Source organism: Mercenaria mercenaria, chromosome 2 (genome assembly GCF_021730395.1).
Source record: "Mercenaria mercenaria strain notata chromosome 2, MADL_Memer_1, whole genome shotgun sequence".
In the NCBI taxonomy this organism is placed as follows: domain Eukaryota; kingdom Metazoa; phylum Mollusca; class Bivalvia; order Venerida; family Veneridae; genus Mercenaria; species Mercenaria mercenaria.
The window spans coordinates 92,151,554-92,178,037 of NC_069362.1; the positions used below are offsets into that span (position 1 = coordinate 92,151,554).

At 35.4% G+C, this 26,484-nt stretch overlaps 1 protein-coding gene across 2 annotated transcripts in view; it reads right to left on the reverse strand.

Moving 5' to 3' along the window:
* Positions 1–470: 470 nt before the first annotated feature.
* Positions 471–26,484, reverse strand: part of LOC123564574 (uncharacterized) — a 43,219-nt gene continuing 17,205 nt past the window's right edge. For both annotated transcript variants that reach the window (XM_045358248.2, XM_045358250.2), the window contains exons 2-6: positions 20,800–21,030; positions 6,829–6,949; positions 5,779–5,902; positions 5,153–5,348; positions 471–4,762 (exon numbers count right to left, since the gene is read on the reverse strand). In XM_045358248.2, coding sequence (XP_045214183.2) covers positions 2,895–4,762; positions 5,153–5,348; positions 5,779–5,902; positions 6,829–6,949; positions 20,800–21,030 — 2,540 coding nt within the window. In that variant the 3' untranslated portion in view covers positions 471–2,894. The remainder of the gene's footprint in view (positions 4,763–5,152; positions 5,349–5,778; positions 5,903–6,828; positions 6,950–20,799; positions 21,031–26,484) is intronic.

Below are 26,484 nucleotides of genomic sequence, written 5' to 3' on the forward strand. Positions count from 1 at the left end.
AGTAACAGATATGAAAATGCATCAAAATTATCCTAAAATTCTAAGTGAAAAGGGAGCATAATTCTGAAAAATTTGTGAAATGTGTTACGGACCTTGCATCTCATGATGATGTGGGTGGTGATGGTTTTTTTTTTTTTTTTTTTTTTTGGGGGGGGGGGGGGGGGGGGGGGGGTGGTGGTGGTGGTTACGGCGCACTAACATGGAACAACTGTTTTAAGTTTGAATCAAATCATTAAGTAATAACACAGATAAATGAGTAAAACAGAGTGAAAATGAACCAAAACTTAAACCTGATATTTTAAGTAAAAAGGGGGGATAATTCCTGAAATACTGTCATGCGAGTAATGACCATTGCACTGAAAACATTTCAAAGGGGTAAAAAGATGAGGCGATGGACAGAACACGTTTTTCAGAAATGATGGGGAAAATGCTACATTATAATCAGGAATATTTAAAGAAAATAACTCCAGTTAGCATTAACATTCTGTTTATTGCCTGGCAGTGCTGCATAATATTGCTTTAAAATTTCAAACATTTACAGCAGTTCAGCAAATAAACTACTAAATAAAATCTGTTCAATTTCAAACCTTGGACATTTTTAAAATCCAAAGATAAAATCTAATGAGTAAAAAAATTTTTTGGTCATCAGCCTAAAAATTTTATCTTCAATAATAGAGAATCTGTGATTTTATACTTGTACAAGAACGACTAGGTAAGTGTAGGATTTCATTTTTTGTTTTTATGCACAGCACGTGTCTAAAACTAGAGATGCTTTTGAGAAAAGCGCATGTCTCCCACAACTGCCCCTATGAAAAATGTTAGTTTCTCTAGATGTTTTAGACGAGCGGATCCAATTAGATGGTCTGGATGAGTGGATCCAATCAGTAATTCAAGGGCCATAAATCAAAAGTGCCTAGGCGGATTTGGCTAGTTATCAAACTTGGGTAAGGTCTTATGGCCAAACACATTTTGTTCAAGTTTGGTGAAGATCGGATGAGAAATGTTCGACTTAAGAGAGCGGACAAGAGTAAACAGACGGATTTTTTCGGTAATTCAAGGGCCGTAACTCTAAAATGCCTGGACCGATTTGGCTAGTTATCGATCTTGGCCGAGGTCTCATGGTCAAACACATTTTGTTCAAGTTTGGTGAAGATCGGATGAGAAATGTTCGACTTAAGAGTGCGGACAAGAGTAAAAAGGCCGATTTTTCGATAATTCAAGGGCCGTAACTCCAAAATGCCATGACCGATTTGGCTAGTTATCAAACCTGGCCGAGGTCTCATGGTCAAACACATTTTGTTCAAGTTTGGTGAAGATCGGATGAGAAATGTTTGATTAAGAGTGCGGACATGAGTAAAAAGGCCAATTTTTCGATAATTCAAGGGCCGTAACTCCAAAATGCCTGGACCGATTTGGCTAGTTATCGAACTTGGCCTAGGTATCATGATCAAACACATTTTGTTTAAGTTTGGTGAAGACTGGATGAGAAATATTCGAATTAGAGTGTGGACAAGAGTAAAAAGACCGATTTTTGGTAATTCAAGGGCCATAACTCCAAGATGCCTGGACCAATTTGGCTAGTTATCGAACATGGCCGAGGTCTTATGGTCAAACACATTTTATTCAAGTTTGGTGAAAATCGGATGAGAAATGTTCGACTTACAGTGCGGACAAGCTTTGTGACAGACACACACACACAGACACAGACACACAGTCTGGAGTAAATCAATATGTCTCCCACACCACTGTGTGGTGGGAGACATAATTAGAACAATGAAGTTTTCATTTAATTTAGCCAGGCACAATTCAATTTGTACTTGTAGTGGACAATTTGATAAAATGTACTGGAAAAATTTCAGCAGCCAATTCTTTTTACATAGAAATATTAACTACACATACATAACGGTATACAAGTATCAAATCCCAAACTCAAATTTCTTAAAATCAATGTAAAAGCACTATAGGGTTTAACTATAAAGTGACACAATAACATTGCTTGGAAGACGCGACGTCAAACTGTTAAATTAAAAAGCTTATGTACAATCACAACAATTATAAATACTGTACACGTATAAAAGGCACACTAAAACATATGCTACACAACCTGCTTAAAAACAGCATATAAAATGTGTTTGTACATAAGGCATTACAAAAGCATATAAAATGAGATCATTGTAAACGTCTCCAATGGATTTGATAAAAAGTTCAACTTGATGAAAATAATGAACATTAAGTAAATTTAGGAATCTTATAATTTCTCGATAAAAAGTTTGACTTTTAATATTTTCCATGGGTTCTTTTTATGTTTTGTTTCTAAATGGCTCTGTTATTGTCTTGCGTATAAATTCAAATACATTTTCAAAGTTAACAATCTCCATAAAGACTTTGGAGGGAAGTATGTCAAAAAATGGGTTGCCTATTTTATGAATGATAGAAAATGACGAGTATGTTGATTTTAGCAGACAACACTGACCATTGATGAATAAGACATGACTGAAGCAAATTTTTAGAAAAGTTCAAAACAACATAACACCTGTTTTGCTATAAATCACTATTCAAATATAGCATTCAATTTTGATCATTCTATAAACCTGAGAGAAATATAATTTTGGCACACTGCTCATATGATGTGTGTTATTCATTTGAAAGTACCATTATGTTAACTATCCCTTATTCCAGACATCAAACGAAAACTTCGAAATTTGAATGCTGAACAAATAAGGGATATAACACACTATAACTAAAATAATATCTAAATAAAAAATTGTTTTTCTCAGAAGAGAAATACGGATAAATTACTTATTTTGATGTAGAAACTAAGTCTTTCTGGAAAAATAATTAGAAATAGAATGCCATTTGAAATTAGTTTTCTGCATTTTACATATTCTTATGCACTACACGACACCAACAACATGAAAATCTCCTTCAAAGTTGAACTTTTTGGCAACTGACTGTTTCGGGTCGAACTCGACCTGAGTAGTGCTACTTTCAGCAACATGAACTTGATTGTTAAGATTCTGTGATGATACATTAATCTCTTTGTGAAGGTATTTCATGTTATTTAACACCTCTTTTTGGCTTAATCGAACATTTTCATACAATCTGTCAGAAGATATTCTATCAAATGAATCTTCTGGACACTCATCAAGCCTTCCCATTGAGTTATTAAGCCTCTGTCCTGTTTTCAAATTATTGCACATGAATCCATTATGACTTTTTGTAAAATTGCTATCCCCTTTTTTGCTCTCACTTGAATTTTCAGAGATCCGCGGAGAACTAAATCCACTGTCTCCTAACGACATCTCCTGTACATCCGCAGTAAGTCGCTCTAAATGTTTATTTGCGATTCGTCTGGTATCAATAACTGTACCCAGACTGTGTTCACTACTTTCTGTTCCTTCTACAGCACTGTCAGTCGAGGGTGGCTCTTGACTAGAATTAGAGTTTAAAGTACCACCTCCGCTACTGCTGGTTTGCTCATCGTGGCCAAGTTCACTTCCGTGGTCAGAATGGCGATCACTTTCAGGAAGGTCTAGTCTGTAATGTGTTGACCGATCGCATAAAAAATCACTATTGTCTCTAGCTGTTTCGGCTCTACTATGACCTAGACTGCTTTGGCATTGACTTTTCCTATTTATTCTTTCCGGAACTTTTGGTTTCGTTTCTTCAGATATATGAACATTTGCATAAATATGACTTGAAACTTCAGTCTTTGATACAGTTTCATGATCTTTAACTGGATGTCTGTAAGACTGTGATCTCTGATACCTCCGAACTTGACTGGGGTCAATTTGTGTTTCAGTCACAGTGTGTCTATATGAGTTTGACCTTTGATATTTCTGACTTTTATTACGACTAGGCTCAGGTTCAAGACCAATACAGTTCACTCCGCTACTGTGTGATTTCCCAATGGCCGAATGTTTGTTAGGCAAGTGACCTTGAAATTCATAACTAATGTCATTATCCATTTCTGCTGCAGTACGAGCACTCATTCCACTTACATGCCTTGTTGTTGGTAAATAGCTAGAATGCCGATCATGATGCGACTTCTTCTTCGTTTTGTGAGATTTTCTCAATGACCTTGACCTTTCTTTTTCACTTTTTGGCTGCACATCTTTATGCTCAGAATCCATATGTGTTGCAGTTTCTCTAGTGACTTTAGTGTGTTCTGGTATTGAACTAAATCTTGGCGTAGAACTGAACATAGGATGCGAGACATAATCCGAATGAAGGGTTTCACCAGATGGAGAAAGTCTGGTTGGCAGGGAACTCAGACGTATATTAGTCTGTCCCATACTGTTTTTGTACGTATGTTTCTGATCTAAATCAAGATGTGTACTCTCACCGGGATTATTTGCTATCACTATCGGCAGTCTGTCTTTATGCTTATGGGACTTTTTATTTGATTTTCTAGGCACACTGTTCCTGAAGACTTGATGGTAATTTTGATTAAAATGTGTATTATGCATTGCACTAGTCTTCTCTGGGACAGAGTTCGCTCCCATGTGTAGACTGGTTGTTGGACTGTTTCCAGGCATACTGTGTAGGTAGTGGTGCCAGGTACCAGACTTATGCATCTGCTGCTGGACCCAAGTCTCTGTACGGAGCTGACGATCTAACTGCTGTTGATACCACATCCATTCAGGAGGAGGGAACTGTGCGGAGAATGTAGCATACTCGACAGTTGGTTTCTTGGGCTCTGGTGGAGGCTGCTGCTTCTTCTTGTTACGCCCAAATATCTTGGAAAAGAATGATACTTTCTCTGAAATGAAACATTATGTAACTGTTAAGTATTGTCATATCAAATTCAACCAAATTTTAAATGGAACATTAAAAAATTATTTCTGCTAAACAATTAAAAACTAACAAAAAAGTTAGTTTCACAACACCAAGTGTGTTCTTACACACTAAAAAAACTTCTAGGTAAATATGATTGCAATCATGGTTTGAACTTCTGCATAAAAATATAAAGATGGATTGACGGACTCATGTCAATTAAACTAAAATAACAGTGATACAGTTCTACATTCGAAGATTCAGAAACAATCGATGTTAACTTATTAAATTTGGAATAATTAACATGCAATACCTCACATAATATGATTTCTTTTTACCATTAACCAAATGTCTGTTGTATTAACAAACCATTTACCTTTAGTTTTCTCTTGTTTGCCTTCACTCTTTGTTTCCTCCTTTGACAAAGATTTGGACTTTTCATTCCTTCCTTTCACAGAGGAACTTCTACGTACTGAGCCCACCTCCGAGGCCTCATCTCTTCGTCCCCTATCTCGTGGCCGTTTTACACTTACACTCATACTTCTCTGTACACGTGGGGATGGTAAATCAATCTGAAACCAAAAATTGTTCCACTAATTAATCAGAATCATATCTATTTTTTCAAGATTCATTTTTAGTTATATTAGTGTTGTGTTTTTGAAATTAAGCTTAAAACTCATAACTGATACAATCCTACATAGAGAATATCAAACAGAAACTGCTACGAATATTTTAGATATATTTTTTGGTCTCCACCTTAGTGACTTGAATCATTGCTTGAAGTGTTTTGGAGAAGAAAGAAAATCCCTCCTACTGCATGTTTAGAATTTTGGACAACTGACTGAATTCCATTTAGCAGTTCAATCTTGTACTTATACTGCTACTATTTGTTCTAAAATTTCATTGAATGTTTGAGGGTAGTTTTCAGTGGTTTTATAAAGATTCAGACAAAGTCTGATCCAGTTTCAATTCCTTAAGAATTGTCACAAATTCAGTTCTTACCTGAAGTTTTTCATTACAGTTGAGATCTTTATCTGGTTTGTCACACGAGCCTTGGTGACCAGTCACACTGTGTTCTGTATCCACCTGACAAGATATCGATCTCATTGGCTGTCGAGGTGGCTGACTGAAATTTTAATATATATCTAAGATCATGAGATTATTAAGAAAGCCTAAATTATTGAAAAAGAGGCGGAGGTAAATTTTGCAGAATACAAGAAATTGACTAAAAATGTTGTTAAAATTCTAGAAAGAATTCCAGATACACTATATGAAGTCACTTAAGAAATAAATCAAGATTAACCTCCTATTGTTTTCAGTATGAAAAACATGGGTATGGTTAAAGTGTAAGAGGGCTGAAGGTCTCTACACAGTTAAAACACAAACATGTATATTATACCCAAACTGAAATTGCTTAACTTAATTTGAGCCGTGCCATGAAAAAACCAACATAGTGTCTTTGCGACCAGCATGGATCCAGACCAGCCTGCGCATCTGCGCAGTCTGGTCAGGATCCATGCTGTTCGCTAACAGTTTCTCTAATTAAAATGGGCCTTTAAAGCAAATAGCATGGATCCTGACCAGACTGCGCAGATGCGCAGGCTGGTCTGGATCCATGCTGGTCGCAAAGCCATTATGTTGGTTTTCTCATGGCGCGGCTCATTTATATATGATATTTATAATGTTGTTTTCTCTTACTTTCATTCTGTTTTTATCAAACCAATTTAAGCTGTTGATCTCTGAAAGGGCAGAGTCTTAGACTAACAACAGTAACTGGAATAGCAAACATTCAAACATGGCATCAAAGCTTCACAAAGAACATTTTCGATGGGTAATGTCCGTGCACAGTATCTCTTTATCAGTTACGAGGACATGACGTAAGTTAAAAATTGTAGCCAACCAAAATTGTGACGTATGAAATGACCCACCTTTATGGTTGAAACATGGGAGCTGTATATAGCAGCATCAGAGAAAACACATTTGGACATTAAACAATACTTCAAATATTTTCAAGTACATAGTATACCTATAGTACATTTTAGTATTACTTACTTAAAAGCAGCAGGTATATACATTGGGTGTAGATGAGTCCAAGGTGAAAGCAGGGTAGGGGACTGCATGTCATCCCCATGCATACGAAATGTATCTGGGGTCACCACAAAATAACCACAGCCTGAAAATATAATAAAAGTTCACAAATCATCAAAATAGCTTTTTTCTCTCTGAATTTGCTTGCTATTTCACAAAGCCTGTAAGAAAGATCTGAGTGCAGAATGAATGTAAGATACCAGTTTCACACAAACAGAAAGAGTAATTAACTTTGCTATTTCTAAATAACAGAAACATTAATCTTTCTACAAAGTAATTACCTGTAAATTCATTTAAATTAGTTCCCATTTCACATCAGCATGAAAGGGAGATAACCCTAACAGACTAGTATTAGATTCATTTTTGAAGAGTTTCTTAACTTAGCATAAAATGAAGGCTGGAGCAATGTTAAAGCCTCCAGATTGTTCGACAACAACAAAAAATAAAAAAATGTTAGATATCTTGAAATAAATGCTATATTTCTTAAGAAGGCTTTAAAACTTTATTACTGACAAACTTTGTGTTACGGAAACACATGAGAATTTGCTGTTTTTACTACTTTTTATGATGAAAACTGAGAAGCGTTTGTCACGCTTTTACTCCAGGTAAACTGTCTCGATTATAAATATCTATATTTTGAAGTCATTACTCACTACTTTAGCTATAGCGCTATTGGTTACGACGACGGGAAAATGTCTTTATTGCAGCGGCGGTCCCGGGTTTGATTCCCGACATGGTCATCTTTTTTTCTTGATTTGGAACTTTTAAAATAATTATTTTAGAAACAAAAATTCATATTCTAATATTCATAATATGACCAAACTTCAATTTGAAAGAAAGATTATTTTTTAGCCGAATCTGGAGGCATGCTGCTTTAACTGCAACTACACGGGTATGAAACGTTGCCTGCGGCACAAAATGTGCCGCACTGAAATGAAGGCATCGCGCTTCCGACGGCGCAGGCATTGCGCAGGATGTTTACAAAAATAACGAGCACGGTGAGTAAAATTGAATGTTTTTGGTTATTGTCTTGTTACAGTAAACACTTTTTAGAAATCGGGGAATGCAGCGGGATGTAGTTATGTCTTGCCGACAAATCCATGCCCAGTTTGTGAAGATATATGTAATATTGTTATTTTGCGCGTGTTTTTCATCGGATACAGTAACGAGAAAATTACAAAAGCAGTGAATATTCCGAGTCATTTCACATCCTGCAGAAAAAGGAATGATGTATTTCTGTGGTATATTATAAAAAGACATGATATCTGATCGATTGAGATAAAATACATGTCAAGGAAAAGGCATATCCCCTCGTTCTGCCGATTTTTCAGTCCAGTGCCGCAGGCATCTCAATGGTGCCGCAGGCATCGCGAGGGGCACAGTCATCTTGAATACTATTTGTAGTCAGTAGTACGTGTAATTTCGACCACCTAACATGTATTAAAGTACAAAAAAATCAATAACAATGTTGTTCCTCCAGTTATTGTGTAAGACAAATCTTCTGAACCCGAACTTTGTAATATTAATAGCTATTTTAAGAAGTTTGCAGTATTTTTTCTCGCTGTTTTGGGGAATGGGGCCAGGTCGCTTCCAGCTGGGAAAATCACGTCATTTTATATCGAACTGGGATTATTTTGTCCTAAAATAACAATATTCAATTACCAAACATTACCATTAGTAACAATCATTGTTGCTTACTTCAAAGCAAGGTATGAAAACCAGCATTGGAGCACAAAACTGTCATAACTTTTGTCATTTTTCAGCCAGTTTTGATGTTTTTGTTTCAGCATCAAGTATTGTTGTTTTTATTTTCTTTACAGTTTTGGCGTACTATTTTGATTAGCGATGAGCTGACCCCCCCCCCTAACAAAAAAGAAAGAAAAACGAAAAAAAGAAATGGCAAAAAAATCACTGTTTTGGCTTTCCGAAGAAAAGGAACGAAACAAGACAAAAAAAAAAACCGTAAAAACATGAAACTTCCCTTAAAATGATACTGTTCACAAATTTTATGTGGAAAAGAAGCAAATTATGAAGTTATCGAATGTTATGTATCTTGTTAATTTTATATTTTCAGATGGATGTGCATTCAGTGTGTATTAAAAGGGAAAAGAAAATGATTTAGAACTCCTTATGGTCAGACGTAAACTTTATGTGTACAGTCATTGCACAGACCTAAATCATATTTGAACGACAAAGAGTGAGTAAAGTACGTTAATATTTTTGTAGAATTTCAGAAATAATTAAAACAAGTTAAGCCCCTTTTTGGACAAATTTTTCGAAAGATCTCAACTTCATTGGTTCTTTTCCACACAAAACTTGGGAACAGTAGTTTTAAATATTCTTGTTCGTATTTAAATATCTTGACCTAACAGTAAATTTGGTGCTGATGTACTGTTACAGAAAAACATGGCGCGAGATGAGCCAAAGAAGTTTCATGTTTTTACGATTTTTTGTTTGTTTTGCGTTCTTTTTTTTTGGAACGCTGGAACGCAGTAACAGCGATTCTCACCAATACCTTATTTCTTTTTTTTTTTGGGGGGGGGGGGGGGGGGGGGGGGAGGCATTCAGCTCACCGCTTATAAAAAAAGTATGCCCGAACTGTAAAGAAAAAACACTCGATGCTGAAACAAAAGCAAAAGAATTGGTTGAAAAATGACAAAAGTTATGACAGTTTTTGTGCTCCAATGTTGGTTTTCATACCTTGCTTTGAACTAACTATCAATAATTGTTACAAATGGAAATGTTTTGTAATTGAATATTGTTATTTTAGGAGAAATAATCCCAGTTCGATATAAAATGACGTGATTTTCTCAACTGAAAGGGATCTGACCCCATCCCACAAAACAACGAGGAAAAATATTGCAAACTTCTTAAAATAGCTATTAATATTACAAAGTTCAGGTTCAGAAAATTTTGTCTTACACAATAACTGGAGGAACAACATTGTTATTGATTTTTTATTGTACTTTAATACATGTTAGTTGGTCGAAATTACACGTACTACTGACTACAATGGTATTCAAGATGACTGCGCCTCTCGCGATGCCTGCGGCACCATCGAGATGCCTGCGGCACTGGACTGAAAAGTCGGCAGAACGAGGGGTTATGCCTTTTTCTTGACATGTATTTTATCTCAATCGATCAGATATCATGTCTTTTTATAATATACTACAGAAATACATCATTCCTTTTTCTGCAGGATGTGAAATGACTCGGAATATTCACTGCTTTTGTAATTTTCACGTTACTGTATCCGATGAAAAACACGCGCAAAATAACAATATTACATATATCTTCACAAACTGGGCATGGATTTGTCGGCAAGACATAACTACATCCCGCTGCATTCCCCGATTTCTAAAAAGTGTTTACTGTAACAAGACAATAACCAAAAACATTCAATTTTTCTCACCGTGCTCGTTATTTTTGTAAACATCCTGCGCAATGCCTGCGCCGTCGGAAGCGCGATGCCTTCATTTCAGTGCGGCACATTTTGTGCCGCAGGCAACGTTTCATACCCGTGAACTAGGATCAACATAACTAGAAATTCTAGTAACTCTCTGCAAAAAAATTCTGTCAATTTTTTATGAATACAACCCTTACTGAATATAACTACTGCTTCTCAACCCAGAAGATGTAGGCCCACAGGGATACAAGGCATGTCAATGCAAGTCCAAAGTCCTAAGAATACTGGTAGAAATTCTTACTTGATTTATGGCCGCAATTCCATTATATTGAACCATAAAGTACCCATACAGACAATGGATCAGCTTTTATAGAGCACATGGATGTGAAAAAATAACAATCAAGTGGAGATACTTAATCAATCAAACAAGCAATAAAAGCATGGTTTTTCCTCTCAATAATATATGTAAAGATATTGTCTAAATGCTGATCAAAGGAAAAGTAGTGTATCAGTAGCTCAAAATGACATGTTTCTTTTAGCAGATTTATTAGCTTAAAAATATTACTTCATTAAAGATATTTACTAAGCTGTCAGACAGATGTAACTTAAAGTGTGACCTAATACTCAATGAAATACTTCCATAAAATTCTTTTTTTTAATTACTAAATCTGCGAAAACATCTTTTGTTTCAGCTCTAACATTTGACATTGCAGGTGTATTAAACAGCTTGTATTTATGATGTCTAACAAATATTCCATAATTTTTTCGATATTAAATTCAAATGTGCAAGTTTATTATTATTGCTGCATACTTAATACATAATATAAAACAGAACCATATTTCGATACATGTAAACATGACGAAAAGTCTACATGCCTTTGGAATAATTTCATGATGACATTATCCAAGTGAATTATTAAAGCAATATATATGTAACTGTTTCTCATTGCTTTTTTTAAATTATACAAGGCAGTCTGAATGACAGCTAAATCCCCCGCCACTGCTATGGATAGTGAAAGGGTAAAACCTTTGATTTTAGCTGTGACCTTGACCTTGAACTGACATGGCTGACTCATGAATTCTGCACAACGTCTTGATGAGGTGATCATTTGACCAAAAGTTCATGAAAATCCTTCAAGGGGTTTAGGAGATACAGAGCTGAAACCTCTGACCTTCAGTTGTGACCTTGACCTTGAGTTGACATGGCTGACTCATGAGTTCTTGATGAGGTGATCATTTGACCCAAGTTTGATGAAAATCCTTCAAGGGGTTAAGGAGATACAGAGTGGACACCAAATGGAAGGCTCAAACCTTCGACCCTTAGTTGTGACCTTGACCTTGAGCTGGCATGGTTGACTCATAATTTCTGCACATCGCCTTGATGAGGTGATCGTTTGACCCAAGTTTGATGAAAATCCTTCAAGGGGTTTAGGAGATATAGAGCGGACACAAAATGGAAGGTTCAAACCTTTGACCCTACGTTGTGACCTTGACCTTGAGCCGGCATGACTGGCTCATGGGTTCTGCACATCGTCTTGATGAGGTGATCATTTGACTAAAGTTTTATTAAATTCCTTCAAGGGGTTTAGGAGATATAGAGCGGACACAAAATGGCAGGCTCAAACCTTTGACTTTGAGTTATGACCTTGACCTTGAGCCAACATGGCTGACTCATGGGTTCTGCACATCATCTTGATGAGGTGATCATTTGACCCAAGTTTCATGAAAATCCTCCAAGGGGTTTAGGAGATATGGACCGGACACGATTTTATTACGGACGGAAGGACGGACGGACGGAAGGGCGGACGCAGACCATTCCTATAATCCCACCGCCACGGCGGGGGATTAAAAATGTCTGTATAAGTAGTAGATAAAATATGAAAGCACTCATTCTCATCTGTAGGGCACCAAATAAAATGTGACATGATGTCAACATTGCTGTGCTTATGATTTTTTAAAAAATAATACAATTGTGTAATTTGGCAGCAACTTGATTACTTTAGAGGAAAGAAAAAATGTGCAACTTCTTTTTGCTCTATTTAATACTGTGTAACCAAGGGCCAGTTCAAACAACTGAGATGTCAGGAGAGTATTTTTGCATATACAAATCAATATTGTATCACTTTAGATAATCTAAACTTTATGATCTGAAACTTAATTAACATAACCATAAAATAGATCTCTTGTCAACTATAAAGTCCCTTTTACACAGGCAATAAATATTTTATCAATTCCTCTGCTTGTCTAGGGCAGATCTGGTCAACATTCATTTGAATGAAAATGAAGCAAGGCTGATACAATCAAAATCCAAAGCATTAAATAGCAACTGAAAACTCAAGTTAGCTGTGTTGTCTTTTCAAAACATCATACTAAACACTACCTTGCTCAGGAATTATATATTAATTGTTCCAGCTGTGTTGTCTTCTGTCAAACTGTCCTGCTAAACATTGCCTTGTTTAGGAATTGTCCCAGCTGTGTTGTCTTGTCAAAATGTCATACTAAACACTACCTTCTGTGTTGTCTTGTCAAAATGTCATACTATAAACACTACCTTGCTAAAAAAATTAGGAATTGTTCCAGATGTGCTGTCTTGTCAAATCATGTCATACTAAACACTACCTTGCTCAGGAATTGTTCCAGCTGTGTTGTCTTGTCAAAATCATGTCATACTAAACACTACCTTGCTCAAGAATTGTTCCAGCTGTGTTGTCTTGTCAAAATCATGTCATACTAAACCCTACCTTGCTCAGGAATTGTTCCAGCTGTGCTGTCTTGTCAAAATATCATGTCATACTAAACACTACCTTGCTTAAACATTGTTCCAGCTGTGCTGTCTTGTCAAAATCATGTCATACTAAACACTACCTTGCTCAGGAATTGTTCCAGCTGGGCTGTCTTGTCAAAAACATGTCATACTAAACCCTACCTTGCTCAAGAATTGTTCCAGCTGTGTTGTCTTGTCAAAATGTCATACTAAACACTACCTTGCTTAAACATTGTTCCAGCTGTGCTGTCTTGTCAAAATCATGTCATACTAAACACTACCTTGCTCAAGAATTGTTCCAGCTGTGCTGTCTTGTCAAAATCATGTCATACTAAACACTACCTTGCTCAGGAATTGTCCCAGCTGTGATGTCTTGTCAAAATGTCATACTAAACACTACCTTCTGTGTTGTCTTGTCAAAATGTCATACTATAAACACTACCTTGCTTAAAAATTAGGAATTGTTCCAGCTGTGCTGTCTTGTCAAAATCATGTCATACTAAACACTATCTTGCTCAGGAATTGTCCCTGCTGTGTTGTCTTGTCAAAATGTCATACTAAACACTACCTTGCTTAAAAATTGTTCCAGCTGTGTTATCTTGTCAAACTGTCATACTAAACACTACCTTGCTTAAGAATTGTTCCAGCTGTGTTGTCTTGTCAAAATGTCATACTAAGCACTACCTTGTTTAGGAACTGTTTCAGCCATGTTGTCTTTCATCACTTTAATATTAAACACTGCATTGCTCAGAGATTGTTCTTGTAACTTCAAGATCTGTAGTATTGTGCTAGCTACCAACCAAGCTTTCTTGTCTGGCCACAAGTGCCGTTGATTATTCAAAATATGCTTTTCTTATAGTTCTGCCAGTTTTAAAACAGCTGTGTATTTGTGTATGTCCACTTGTCAAGATAAAACAAGAGCTGTCACTAATGGTGAGAAATGCCGCCCCCCCACCCCCCTCCGCAGCGCCTTGACCTTTAACCTGGTGAACTTGACCTTTGACCTGGTGACCCCAAAGTCAGTAGGGGCATGTACTCAATAAGTACTACCAGCATGTGAAGTTTGAAGGTCCTGGGTGCAGTGGTTCCCGAGTAAAGTGCCTTCATGCAAAAAGATAACATTGTGACGAACTAACGAATGGACAGTTGAAAACTAATATGCCTCCCTTCAGGGGGCATAAAAAGATAAAAGAATGAGATCTTTGCATGCTTGTTGACATTTAATTTTGCAGATCAGTCAAGAAATACACAAAAATTAGTCCCTTGCAAATATTAATGATTTTAAAGTAACAAAACCTAGGAACTGATAGGGGTGGAGGGGCAGGGGGGGATACCTATGGATGATTCAGTGGGAAAAAATGTACCAATGATAAAATAAGTAAGTATTCACTAGATCATAAGCAGTTATAGGCCTATATAACTGGATAACAGCAACACATTTCTCTTGTATCTTGTATATATAACACATCTTGAATTTCCATTACCCGCTTCATTACATTATTAATTTTTATATCATTTTCTGGCATGGCATCAAATCATCAACATTCCAGCCAGAATCAGAACTTTATAGACTTTATCCCTGCTGTAATCTACTTTCATTCAAAACACCCTGATATGTTTTTTTACCTAACTGCCACACATCATCATTATATTACAAAATTTTGAACATAAACATCTTCCACAAAAATTCTTAAAAAGTTTTATAGGAAAAAATTTCGACATATTTATCTTTATATCTTTCCTTCAAAAGAAATCCAAATAACAAAAGTAATAAAATATTTCAAAATATCTACCATTTAATTTGTTCATTAAATAAGAAATCTCTTTTAATCAATTGGTTTTTCAAAGAAAAGATTTTAAAGCACTAACTTTAATTCTCAGAATGCCAAAATGTACCTGTGTTTACAGGTATAAAACTCATCCTTGGGTATCTGATGATTACCATTTTGTTTCAGGTACAATGGGTTCACTTAAGTGCATGTGAAATTATGTACAGTCAATGCAATTGCAAGTTCAATCCCGAAGCAATGAGACTGTTCTCTATGATCCTTTCATTGAAGACTGCTGATTCATGAACACTGTCTGGTAAGGTTATCAGACGGGGAAACTATTACAATATGAAGTACTATTACACTGCAATATACCAATATATGTACATATCAGAACCATTTTTGTTAAAAATATAAATGCTGAATTCTATTATGATTTAATGTGTTAAGTCTTTGTTAAAAATGAATTGAATTGCTGGTATTGTACTGGAATAGAACTCATGTTGTTATTTTATATTGAGGTAGTGACACAAAGACAGAAGGATAATATATTATAGGGTGGAGGTTTTGCAAACAGGCATGTGGTGTTGTCCTGTGAGAAGAGAAGAGGCAGTCAATTTAAAATACAAGAACTCTTAGTTAGTCTTCCATTCAACAGCAATAACTCTGGAAAGGTCTCTTAAATACAAGGGTTTTGCTAATTAAAAAGAAGTACCCTTAATTAGTTACTGTTTTTGTATAACAGATGGTATTTACCTGGTACATAACCTTATTTCAAGAAATCTGTAAAAAGTCCAAGCTTTGTAAAACCTCTCTAAACTTTCACTCCAATTTCCAGGATGGTTTGGTATCTAACAGAAACAAAAACTTTCAAATTCCTATAATCCAGGCTAAATTCTTTTGGACTCTGGATTGGAATAATGCCATACATTACTCTTCATTACAGAACACCTATTAATTTCTAAGAAGTTTTTTGATGATGCTTAAAGCCAGAGAGGTTCCAAACCTCCCCCCTTAAATCAGCAACCTGCAACATAAATTTGTTAGTTCAGACAACCATAATTTCTTTCAGTGATCTCTTTTAGATACTCTGCCAAGAATTAAGCACCATTTGCAAGATGAAATATCTTGTGTGCCAAATGTGTTGTACCATATCTATCAAGTTCCTATTTCTACTGTATATGCTATATGGTACACATAAAATCTGATCTTTTTGATAAAGTTTTTTTTTTTTCAGTAACATTTGCTAACCCTTACCCCCCACCCCCAGACACAAACTCGCGGCACCAACCCCCACTTCCCAATCACTCTATTTTCACTTTTTACGTTCAATTAATGGCACAAAATGTTTTCTCAGTTTCTTAAATTTTCACTGAAATAAAAAATTTCATGAATGTAGCGGAAGCATAATCTGGAGCTTTCTGTCTCAGTATACAGGGCTCAAGATATAACCTTTGTAAATAAAACATTCAGAGTACATTTTATAATGCAGAGACAGACAGTGAAAGCTGTCAGTATTGGCAGGTGGTCTTTATTCACAGGTAAAAATGTGCTGTAAATGTTAAAACAGACAACAAAACCAGTGGTCTTTAGAGCTAGGTGGTCTTTGTTCAGATGTTGTCTTTGTTAAGAGTGGTCTTTGTTCAAAGGTGGTCTTTAATACAGTTTGACTGTATAGTCAAACCAGTATTAAGCACCTAGCTATGGGAGTAGCACAATCTGGCTGCTTAAGACAGGTGATTGCTAAAGATAAGTTCAACATAGAACAAATAGTGCATTAGAGAAGTTAGCCGACTGACTGCTTATGACAAGTGGCTGCTGAATACAGGTTGCTGCTAAGACCTGTTCAAGTGTATTTTCTTTTCAACCTTTCCAGAGGAACAATTTCTATATCACAACCTAATTTCATAGTTCAAAGTCAGGGGCATAAATAGACTATATAATAAGTAAATATAAGGAATATCATGTGAATGTCTGGCATGCTTGGTCGGGGTGCGTTTATACTTTATTTGGATTTTTTTGTTGTTGGGGGGGGGGGGGGGGGGGGGTATGTATGTGGGAGTGATGTACAGAATATCTAGGACCAGAAAATTTGTTTTTCAAAAACACCATGTCTGAAAACAAGTGCTGGCCCAGGCTTACAGTGCCTAAGCAGAGCTACGTATGTGAAAGCGAAAGAACTGAAGGGATTAAAATATTCCATCCAGTAAAAGGTGTTTAAAATTCTTTTGATCAGATATACAGTGTATTTTTTCATTATCTCCCATTAACAGCCCTGAATGGGTGCATTCTCAAAATATAAAATCATAAGTATTTTGTGATTAAATCTTCTAAGTGTTATTTAATAGTATAATATATTAACTTTTATGCCATTTAGATAACAAGATTACAGTGTCAGCTAGAAAAAAAGTGCTTGTTTATTAAATTTGGTCCTTTAATTTACTATAAATACTGATATTTCACATAATACTGAACATATTTAACTCTTTAGCTATTTATTTAGCAAGAGTTTTCAAGTTATAACTGAGAGAAAATTGCCTACCTATTTATGTTTTAATGCACCCCTATTGTTGATGAAAGTCATAAAAGTAAATTATACCATAAAACTAAATTAAAGGACATTTTATATGTTTAAAGGCACCATTTGAAATTTCTACGGGAATTTCAATTTTTTTTAAATTGTGTCAATTATAAGCCAGTTCTTTTTTTCAGAGTGATAGGGAGCCAAATTTATAATCTATGGAAAGAGTGGTAAAATATCTCTCACTACTTAGTACCCCAACTACCTAGAAACATTTAAAAATTGGCATCTACTGTGAAATCAGTTGGGCATAACATATTGTCATTCTGACTTGGGATTGGGAATTTTTTACTTCAAATTTGAAAAAAATGAAGCCTGATTGGCCTTGGGAATAATACCCGCTCCCCATCCTTCAAAATATCATCAGCAGCGACCCCATGGGACAGGTGGAAAAAGCCCTGCAAAAGCATGAAATACATACATAGGTAGGAAGAGGATGAGCCTGAGTCAAGTACCCTTTGACTTAACCATTTAACTGCAGAATAATAAAAAGCTCCATTATTTAGCATAGCTACTTAAAACTGATGTAACTAATTATGCTGTATTTTACTGAAAACACAACATTGCATAATAAAATTAATATTATAAACAGCAACTTTTGTGAAAATTGCTTTTTAGGTTAATACATAATGGTAATTATTACCTCCCTTTGACTCCAAAAATACACCAATAAGAGAATATAGTTTTTGGTGTATATCCCTTCTGTTCAAGAGACAAACAAGTATTAAGTCAAGGCTGCAAGAGTAACTGCATTATGACATTTTTTCTTTAAAGATGAAAGAACACCCATTTGTAAACACTCAAAAAATATTCTTAGGCACTTAGACGAAATGGGAAAACCAATCTGGTACAATATAAAGAAAGCATATTTCCGTCACTTATACATACTTGAGGATGTCGCTCCTCCCAGTATTATTTCAGTCATGAAAGGACACACGTGTAAAACCATCAACACTCTGCAAGGCAGTTAATGGGCAATCAAACCAACCATAGTGGAGGCAGCTGACCAAATTGACACTAGCGTCACTAACCATAATTTCAGACAACCAAAAAAAAATAAAGCTCCAAGTTCTTCCATTTGCTTACATTCTAAAGAAGTGATTTTTTCAAAATAATATTTTAATATAGATGTAAATTTGATATAAGAGACAGGTAAAGGACAGAATGCACACACCTTTGTAAAAAGTTCTGATAGAGTCAATGCTGAAGAGAAAATCCTGCACAACCCTAAAAGATGCCAAAATACGACACCAGAGACGTAACAATTCAGACAACTTTTTTTCACAACACAAACAACAAACTTTGGGCTAAGTAAATCTATCTATAGCACAATTTTGCTGGAAAGGGTTTTTTTTACAAACAAGGGATGGGGCCTGGGCCTGTTATTTAACGCAAAAAAAATAGGTTGGTACTTCAGCAAAAAGGCATAAAAACCCTGATATTTAGGATAAATATTAGAAATGTTTGGGGAGTAAATATAAGCATTTTGCTACCTTACTCTAGTTAAAGTATTGTATTTTCAAATAGATAAAACTGTTCACTGTAGCAAAACCAGATAAACACATACTGGCTTGAAGTTCTTCACAGATAAATTAATTTAACTGATCATAAATTCTCCTCTTTACAAAGAGTTCAAAGAACTTGTTCAGTTGTACCAAACTGAAAAAACATCAAAGGGGGTTATTACAAGGTGAAAGTAAGTATTAAATAATTAAATTATCAGTATGAGTAAGCTTGACAAAAACTGTGTAGGTAATATTTCCTGTATAGAGAAATATGCACAAATGTATCTAATCTGTAGCAATAATCAAATGAATCTGTTTGATTTCTTCTTTAAAATCAATGACTCATACCTATAATTTTCAAAATTTAAAACTGTTATAACACTTATAACTTATTCTTCTCCTTCGTTCGCCATAACACTTATAACAAGGGCCTTGTTTCACAAAGCCTGGACTACTTAACTTAAACTATCTTACCAAAACTTTTAAGTTGTTTTATGTAGACATTTCAAAAAGTTCATTAAGCTAATGTTACAATGTCTCTCATTTAATCAAGTAATTAAACTGGTCAATTTTTTTTTGGTTTCATTTGCAAAGCATGCCTTAAACATACTGTATCCAGCCAAGAATGAAACAGGAACATTTGGGCAATAAAAACCACTGTAACAAGGCTGTAAAATAGACAAATATTTTCATTTTCATTGTAAAGGATGAAACCAAAACAGCTTTAGGGAATGTGAAATTAAGCCTTTGTATCACATACTATCCATATCAGGGTAAATTTCCTTAAAAGATAAACTTTTACCCTAAGGGAAACATTCCAATTCAACAAATTATTGTTAAGCAATGTGTTTATAAGAAATTATCACAATCAAAACAAATTAGATGTTTGTCTTAGATCCCAATGATTTCAAACATACCAAAATTCTCTTAAAATTATACATTTGAATTTTCTCTGCCATTTTAGTATCACAGTAACAGATATTTTTTGCAGTAAAAGTTATTTTTGACGAGAAACAATGAAGTCTTACTTAAGATCTTAAGCGAAATGGGAGATATAAAAATTGTTTAAAAGCAAACATCATTGGCAGAAAGCAAACACATATGAAATTTATTGCGTAAGAGTAAGTCCTTAGCAAACAAAATAAAGAGCTTGTGCTATTTTCAGATTGCAGTTCTTAAAATGAAATGAAAGAGGGAAGGAAGTTAAGATCACTAGGCTTGCAGGAAAAAATGCATGACACACCTTGAGTGTTTGTTTGTTAAACCTTTTTGCATGTTTCTTGTTTATAGTTGTGCAATAAAATGGCTGCCTCAGTCATAAATCCCAGTTATAATATTCATTCATTCATTTTTATTGAACATTCTAATATACTTGCTTCTGTTAAAACAAGCTTACGCTAAATCACGTCACACTGACGTGCGATGATGTCAATGTTTTTGTTGCACCAAAGAAAGAGTGCTACTATATTTTATCTACTGTTTTAGATTAAGGGCATATTAGAATCAAAATAATGTATAGCAAAATCGTGTTTTACCTAAATTAATACACTCAAAATCTGTTATATGTTGCCAGAATAATTTACTTGGGCTATGCCCTCGTGAAATTATTCCACAGACATATACTTCCTCTTTCCATGTATTAATAACGTTGAAACACAGTTTTTCTATACATTATTTGTTAACAGAAGACCACAAGTGTCTGTCTTCTGCACTGCACAGCAATTAGAACAAGCAAACAGTAAAAACACCTGTGACTTTGACCCCAATCTACAGCAATGATGCTTCCAAGTCGGCAACATTATACTTGCTGTGCACCCAAGTTATTAGTTAAAACAGATACATAAATAGGTCCAGTTTTATTTTTCTTACTGTTATATTAAATCTTGAAATCAATGTTACAAATCAAATACCTGTATGAAAGACCTTCCTCTCCCTTATTAGCTGACCAAGGGTATCATAGACATGCTGGTTGCTAGGAAGATGGAGTCCTTGGTAACCAAACTTGAGCCTCTCACAGACTGTATCTAGTGTAGCAACAATCTGACTGTTATTAAGGTCCATGATGATGAGGCAAAGGGCCTCAGGTAGAGGGATAAACTGTGTCTGGGGAATAACTTGCATCTCTATACCATTCACATCACCTGCAAATACATTTTGATAACACATGATTACAAAAGAACTGTGTTTCATTTTAATTTTCCTGTTTATTTCGACCTCACATGCGGCAAACAACTAGAATGGAGCAATATAACACATCATTTGTTTAAAGCATGGTTTTCACTGGATTCTGAAAGATTGGCTTTTGTAATAACAAGAGGGCCATGAAGGCCCTGTATCGCTCACCTGACCTATTGACCTAAAGATCATCAAGATTAACATTCTGACCAAGTTTTATTAAGATATGGTCATAAATGAGACCAATAAAGTGTAAACTAGCTTTTCCTTTGATTTGACCTGGTGACCTAGTTTTTGACCCAACATGGTCCTTGGGATCACAAAGATTACCATTCTGACCAAGTTTCATAAAGATACAGTCATAAACAGGGCTTCGGAAATTTGCCGGTTTGTCGGTTTTGGACCGATTTTTGACTTTTCAGACCGATTCGTGAAGTGAAAAAACGAAAAAAATCGGTCCCATAAAAATGGAGAAAAATATAAATTTCGGTCTGATATCTCAATACACGATCACCTGCCAAGCAGGAAATTGTTGGTCGCACCCTCAGATAATCAATAACGTGTCAAACGGTCCGATTGTCACCTTGATAATCAGTCCGTAATTAGCACATGAAGCAATCAGTGCTCGCGCGGCACATCCTTTAATGTTTGCAGACAGCCGACTGCAGTTTATTTAACATTTTTGACTGGTTTCCAAATGTTTCTGACTGGATCCAAATCATTTCGACGGGGATCCACTTCTTTTATTTAGAATCCGACGGATGGTTTATTTCAAAAGGCTATGTTTGATCACGGTAAAAAACAAATGGTCACCGCATTTAATCAAAGAGCTATAATTGTACATTATAGGTCTTGATTTAATGAGACATCAGACGGAAAACCGATGAGAACAATTTTTATAATTACTGGATTTGAAAAAATTACATGATTCATTTGTTGCGGCTCCAGTCGAAACAAGTGCAGAAAATCGTCTTTGCAACCCGACTGTACAAAAAAGAAAAAGAAAAAAAAAATGGACTGGCAAACACGAATGATAAAGAAAACCGGAGCGGCGCTGTTTATCAAATCGGTCTTTTAAAAAACGTTTCAAATTGAAATTTTGTTTTATGACTCATAAATGTGGCCTCTACACTGTTAACAAGCTTTTCCTTTGATTTGACCTGGTAACCTAATTTTTCACCCCAACTGACCCAGATCTGAACATGACCTATAGACTACCAAGATTAACATTCTGACCAAGTTTCATTAAGATATGGTCATAAATGTGGCCTCTACAGTGTAAACTTGCTTTTCCTTTGATTTGACCCGGTGACCTAGTTTTTGACCCGACATGACCTAGGTTCAAACTTAACCTACAGATCATCAAGGTTAACATTCTAAGTTTCATGAAGATACAGTCATAAATGTGGCCTCTAGAGTGTTAACAAGCTTTTCCTTTGATTTGACCTAGTGACCTGGTTTTTTATCCTACCTGACTCAGATTTGAAGTTAACCTATAGAGCCTCAAGATTAATATTCTGACCAAGTTTCATTAAGATATGGTCATAAATGAGGCCTATACAGTGTAAACAAGCTTTTCCTTTGATTTGACCTGGTGACCTAGTTTTTTATCCTACATGACCCACATTCAAACTGGACCTTGAGATCATCAAGATTAACATTCTGACCAAGTTTCATGAAAATACAGTGATAAATGTGGCCTCTACTGTGTTAACAAGCTTTTCCTTTAATTTGACCTGGTGACCTAGTTTTGACCCAAGATGACCCAATATCAAACTCGTCCAAGACTTTATTGAGGGTAACATTCTGACCAAGTTTCATTAAGATTGGGCCAAAATTATTACCTCTAGAGTGTTAATAAGCTTTTCCTTTGATTTGAGCTGGTGACCTAGTTTTTAACCCCAGATGACCCAATGTTGAACTTGTCCAAGATTTTACTGAAGGTTACATTCTGACCAAGTTTCATTAAGACTGGACCAAAATTGTGACCTCTAGAGTGTTTACAAGCTTTTCCTTTGATTTGACCTGGTGACCTAGTTTTTGACCCCAGATGACCCAATATCGAACTCGTCCAAGATTTTATTGAGAGTAACATTCTGACCAAGTTTCATTAAGATAGGCTCAAAATTGTGACCTCTAGAGTGTTAACAGACAAATTGTTGACGCCGACGACGGATGACGGACACAGGGCGATCACAAAAGCTCACCTTTGAGCACTTTGTGCTCAGGTTAGCTAAAATCAAATACAATTTCAAAAATTTGGTAGCAGTGCCAAAATGGGGATGATGGCAGAATACGTTTTAAAAGATTGTTACTATGCTTATTTTAAACATGGATTTCACTGGATTTTGAAAGCAGTGGTTTTACTGAATGTGGGATGTTAAATATGTAAAATTCTCAGTGTAACTAAAATCATGTTACAATTTCTTTTTATCAAAGAAAACTTTCTTTACAAAAATGGAATAACTTTTTACATAAAGTCATGATTTTTCTACAACACTATAATTAGCGTACTCAAACATGGGTGGAATACTCAGGGTACAAATACATAATATAATTATGTTCAAAAGCTCTGCATACATAGCATATATTTGCTTTAACATTAGGGGAGGTGCATCTAATTCCTTGTGCAAACATTTTTCCAATTTGATACCTCATCGCTTAATTAATAATCTATTCGATAACATCAGTTCCTGTTCAAAGCAAACACTTAAAAGCACACAAAAGGAAATGCACCTAGAATTATAGATACTGCTTGACACAAACTCTGCTATATTTTCTTAAAACACAATTTCATCTTTAATAATAGTGAAGAGACCATCACCTTTTTTATAGCAGTAATGTGATTTTTTATTTTGCATGTTATCCTGATCTTGCAAAGGTGGAATTTTAAAGAACTTTATAACATTTTTGGAATTTTATACAGTCCATAACATATTTTCAACTACATCAACCTCAGTGTCACCCCTTTCTGAATTTCTGAACTTCTTAAACCAAAACAAATAGCACATTTAATGATTTTGTATTAATTACAGTGTTACCGTGACAAGTCTTGAAAATAATAATTTTTGATACAGTCAGTGAAAGGATTCTTAGAAGTTCCTCGAACACTTTGTTTTTCTCATTAGATTGGTCATCAAATGTTTTTAAATCTCCTTATCTTGCAAATCATCCAGCTAATGTGTTCTCGTAACAGGTTTAAAGACTACCAGCCAATTGCATTATGCTTATATTTGACAATGTTTTAAGATATTATTTCATTGTTTGAACAGTTTGTATGTTTGTTTAGATTTACACTTAACTAATGTCATCTTGATGTATGGAAAATCCTATGACATCAAGCAGGTAAAGTTGCTGGGAGCTCGACTTTCTATGCTGGAATTCTAAGGGCTCCTGATGTCCAGGATTAAAGACAGTTTGATGACAATCTTCAACTAGAGGGATTACTTGAAAACTCATCTATTTTGCTTAAACAACTATCCTAGTGAGACTCAGTGTAAGAATCAATACATAAACCCATTAACTAACACTCAATTTTCTATGCACACTGCTTAAAAAATGAAAATAGAGACAAAAAATTCTGTGAGGCCCAGGCCACCCTTTACTCCTTCAATAGTGGTATATAATAAACAAACAAGGAGCTGCTTGATGCCCCCAGTGGTATCCTTGTAGATAGATTTTGCACCTAAGTCCAAAACGAGGTCAAGGTCAAACTGAGGTCAGGTGATGTTTGAAGATGAGGAATGGTCACAGTTTACATCTGTATTAGTATCAATTCACTGATACTAGACGAAACGGTCCCATTTGGTTAACCAAGAGATGGCCCATATAAAGTAACCTAAGTCCAAAATGAGGTCAAGGTCAAGGTCAAACTGAGGTCAGGTGATGTCTGAAGATGAGGAATGGTCACAGGTTACATCTGCATTAGTATCAAGTCATTCTAGTAAGGGGTATTGATGCTAGACGAAACGGTCCCATTTGGTTAACCTCGTACGGACGGACGAACAGATGGACAGGACAATCACTATATGCCTCCCGTATCAGTAGATGCTGGGGGCATAAAAAGGGGAGAAAATCCCCATTTTTCTCACATTAACTGGTACTTGAAGAGTTTTGTGATCTGAAATCTGTTTATTGGGGGTATTTATTTTGGCTTCTTATTGTATATGTCAGATTTTTTTTCTATTATATAAATTAATCCAGCTTTAGATGTTTTCATATTCAAGCAACAAATATTTTACTATCTTATTTTCTAAATTCCAAAAAGCTGCATCAGCACCAGATGAGCATGTTCTAATATTATTTAGCTATCATCATCACATAAGTCAACGACTTTCCACAGAGAAAGAAAATGCTGCAAACTTTTTTTCCTTCTGCCATATATCTGTATTTCTCATCATGATACAGTAAGAGAACATGTTTTTCCTGATGGTGTAATAGATGAGAAGGTTTTCTCTGATTTCTTCTGAGGGATAAGGATTGACAGATTGTCTTGTTTTATCATTCCCCAGAATTCCTTACAAAAGGCAAAAGAAATTATAATGCGATTCTGAAGATGCAAATTTTCTTACAAAATATAAAGTAATCTATTTAAACACAACCAAGAGGTTAGCCAGCAAAAAGAATCTAACAATTTCAAGTGTTCAAACGAATTACAACAGTAGCTTTTATTTATATATCATTTTGATACTAAGGCATTTGTAAAACAGTTGATTGAATATGGTAGCATTTTTTCTTCCTCCATGTGATGCCACTACTGGAGCATTTTGTTTAAAAAAAAATGAATAGTATAAAACAGAAAATCTTTATAACAGGAGGTTGAATTTAAAAAAAAAAAATGAAAATTGCCATAAAAAGTAATACACATTTGTACAATATGCAAACAATGCAAATGTGTTCAAGTTTTCCTGCACTATAATACTGCTAACCTTATGTTAACTTTAACATCTATTTAGAGGCCTCTGTGGCCGAGTGGTTAAGGTTTAACTGATTCAAATCACTTGCCCCTCATCGATGTGGGTTTGAGCCTGGTAACTTGAGGCATTGAATTCCTTCATGTGAGGAGCCATCCAGCTGGCTTACGGAAGGTCGGTGGTTCTACCCAGGTGCCCGCCTGTGATGAACTAATGCACGGAGGGGCACCTGGGGTCTTCTTCCATCATCAAAGCTGTAAAGTCACCATATAACCTTGTGTCGGTGTGACGTTCATCCCAACAAATACCAAAACAAAAATAAACATCTATTAATTGAATATACTGTGAAATCATTTTTATTCGCGTAGGACGAATTTTCACATATTTCGCGCTAGGACCGATGCGCGAATTTAAGACCGCGCGAATATTTTATTATATATTTCATTGCTAAAATTGAAAATGCGCAAATTTAAGCCCGCGCGAAACAGTCCTTCCTCACGATTGCGC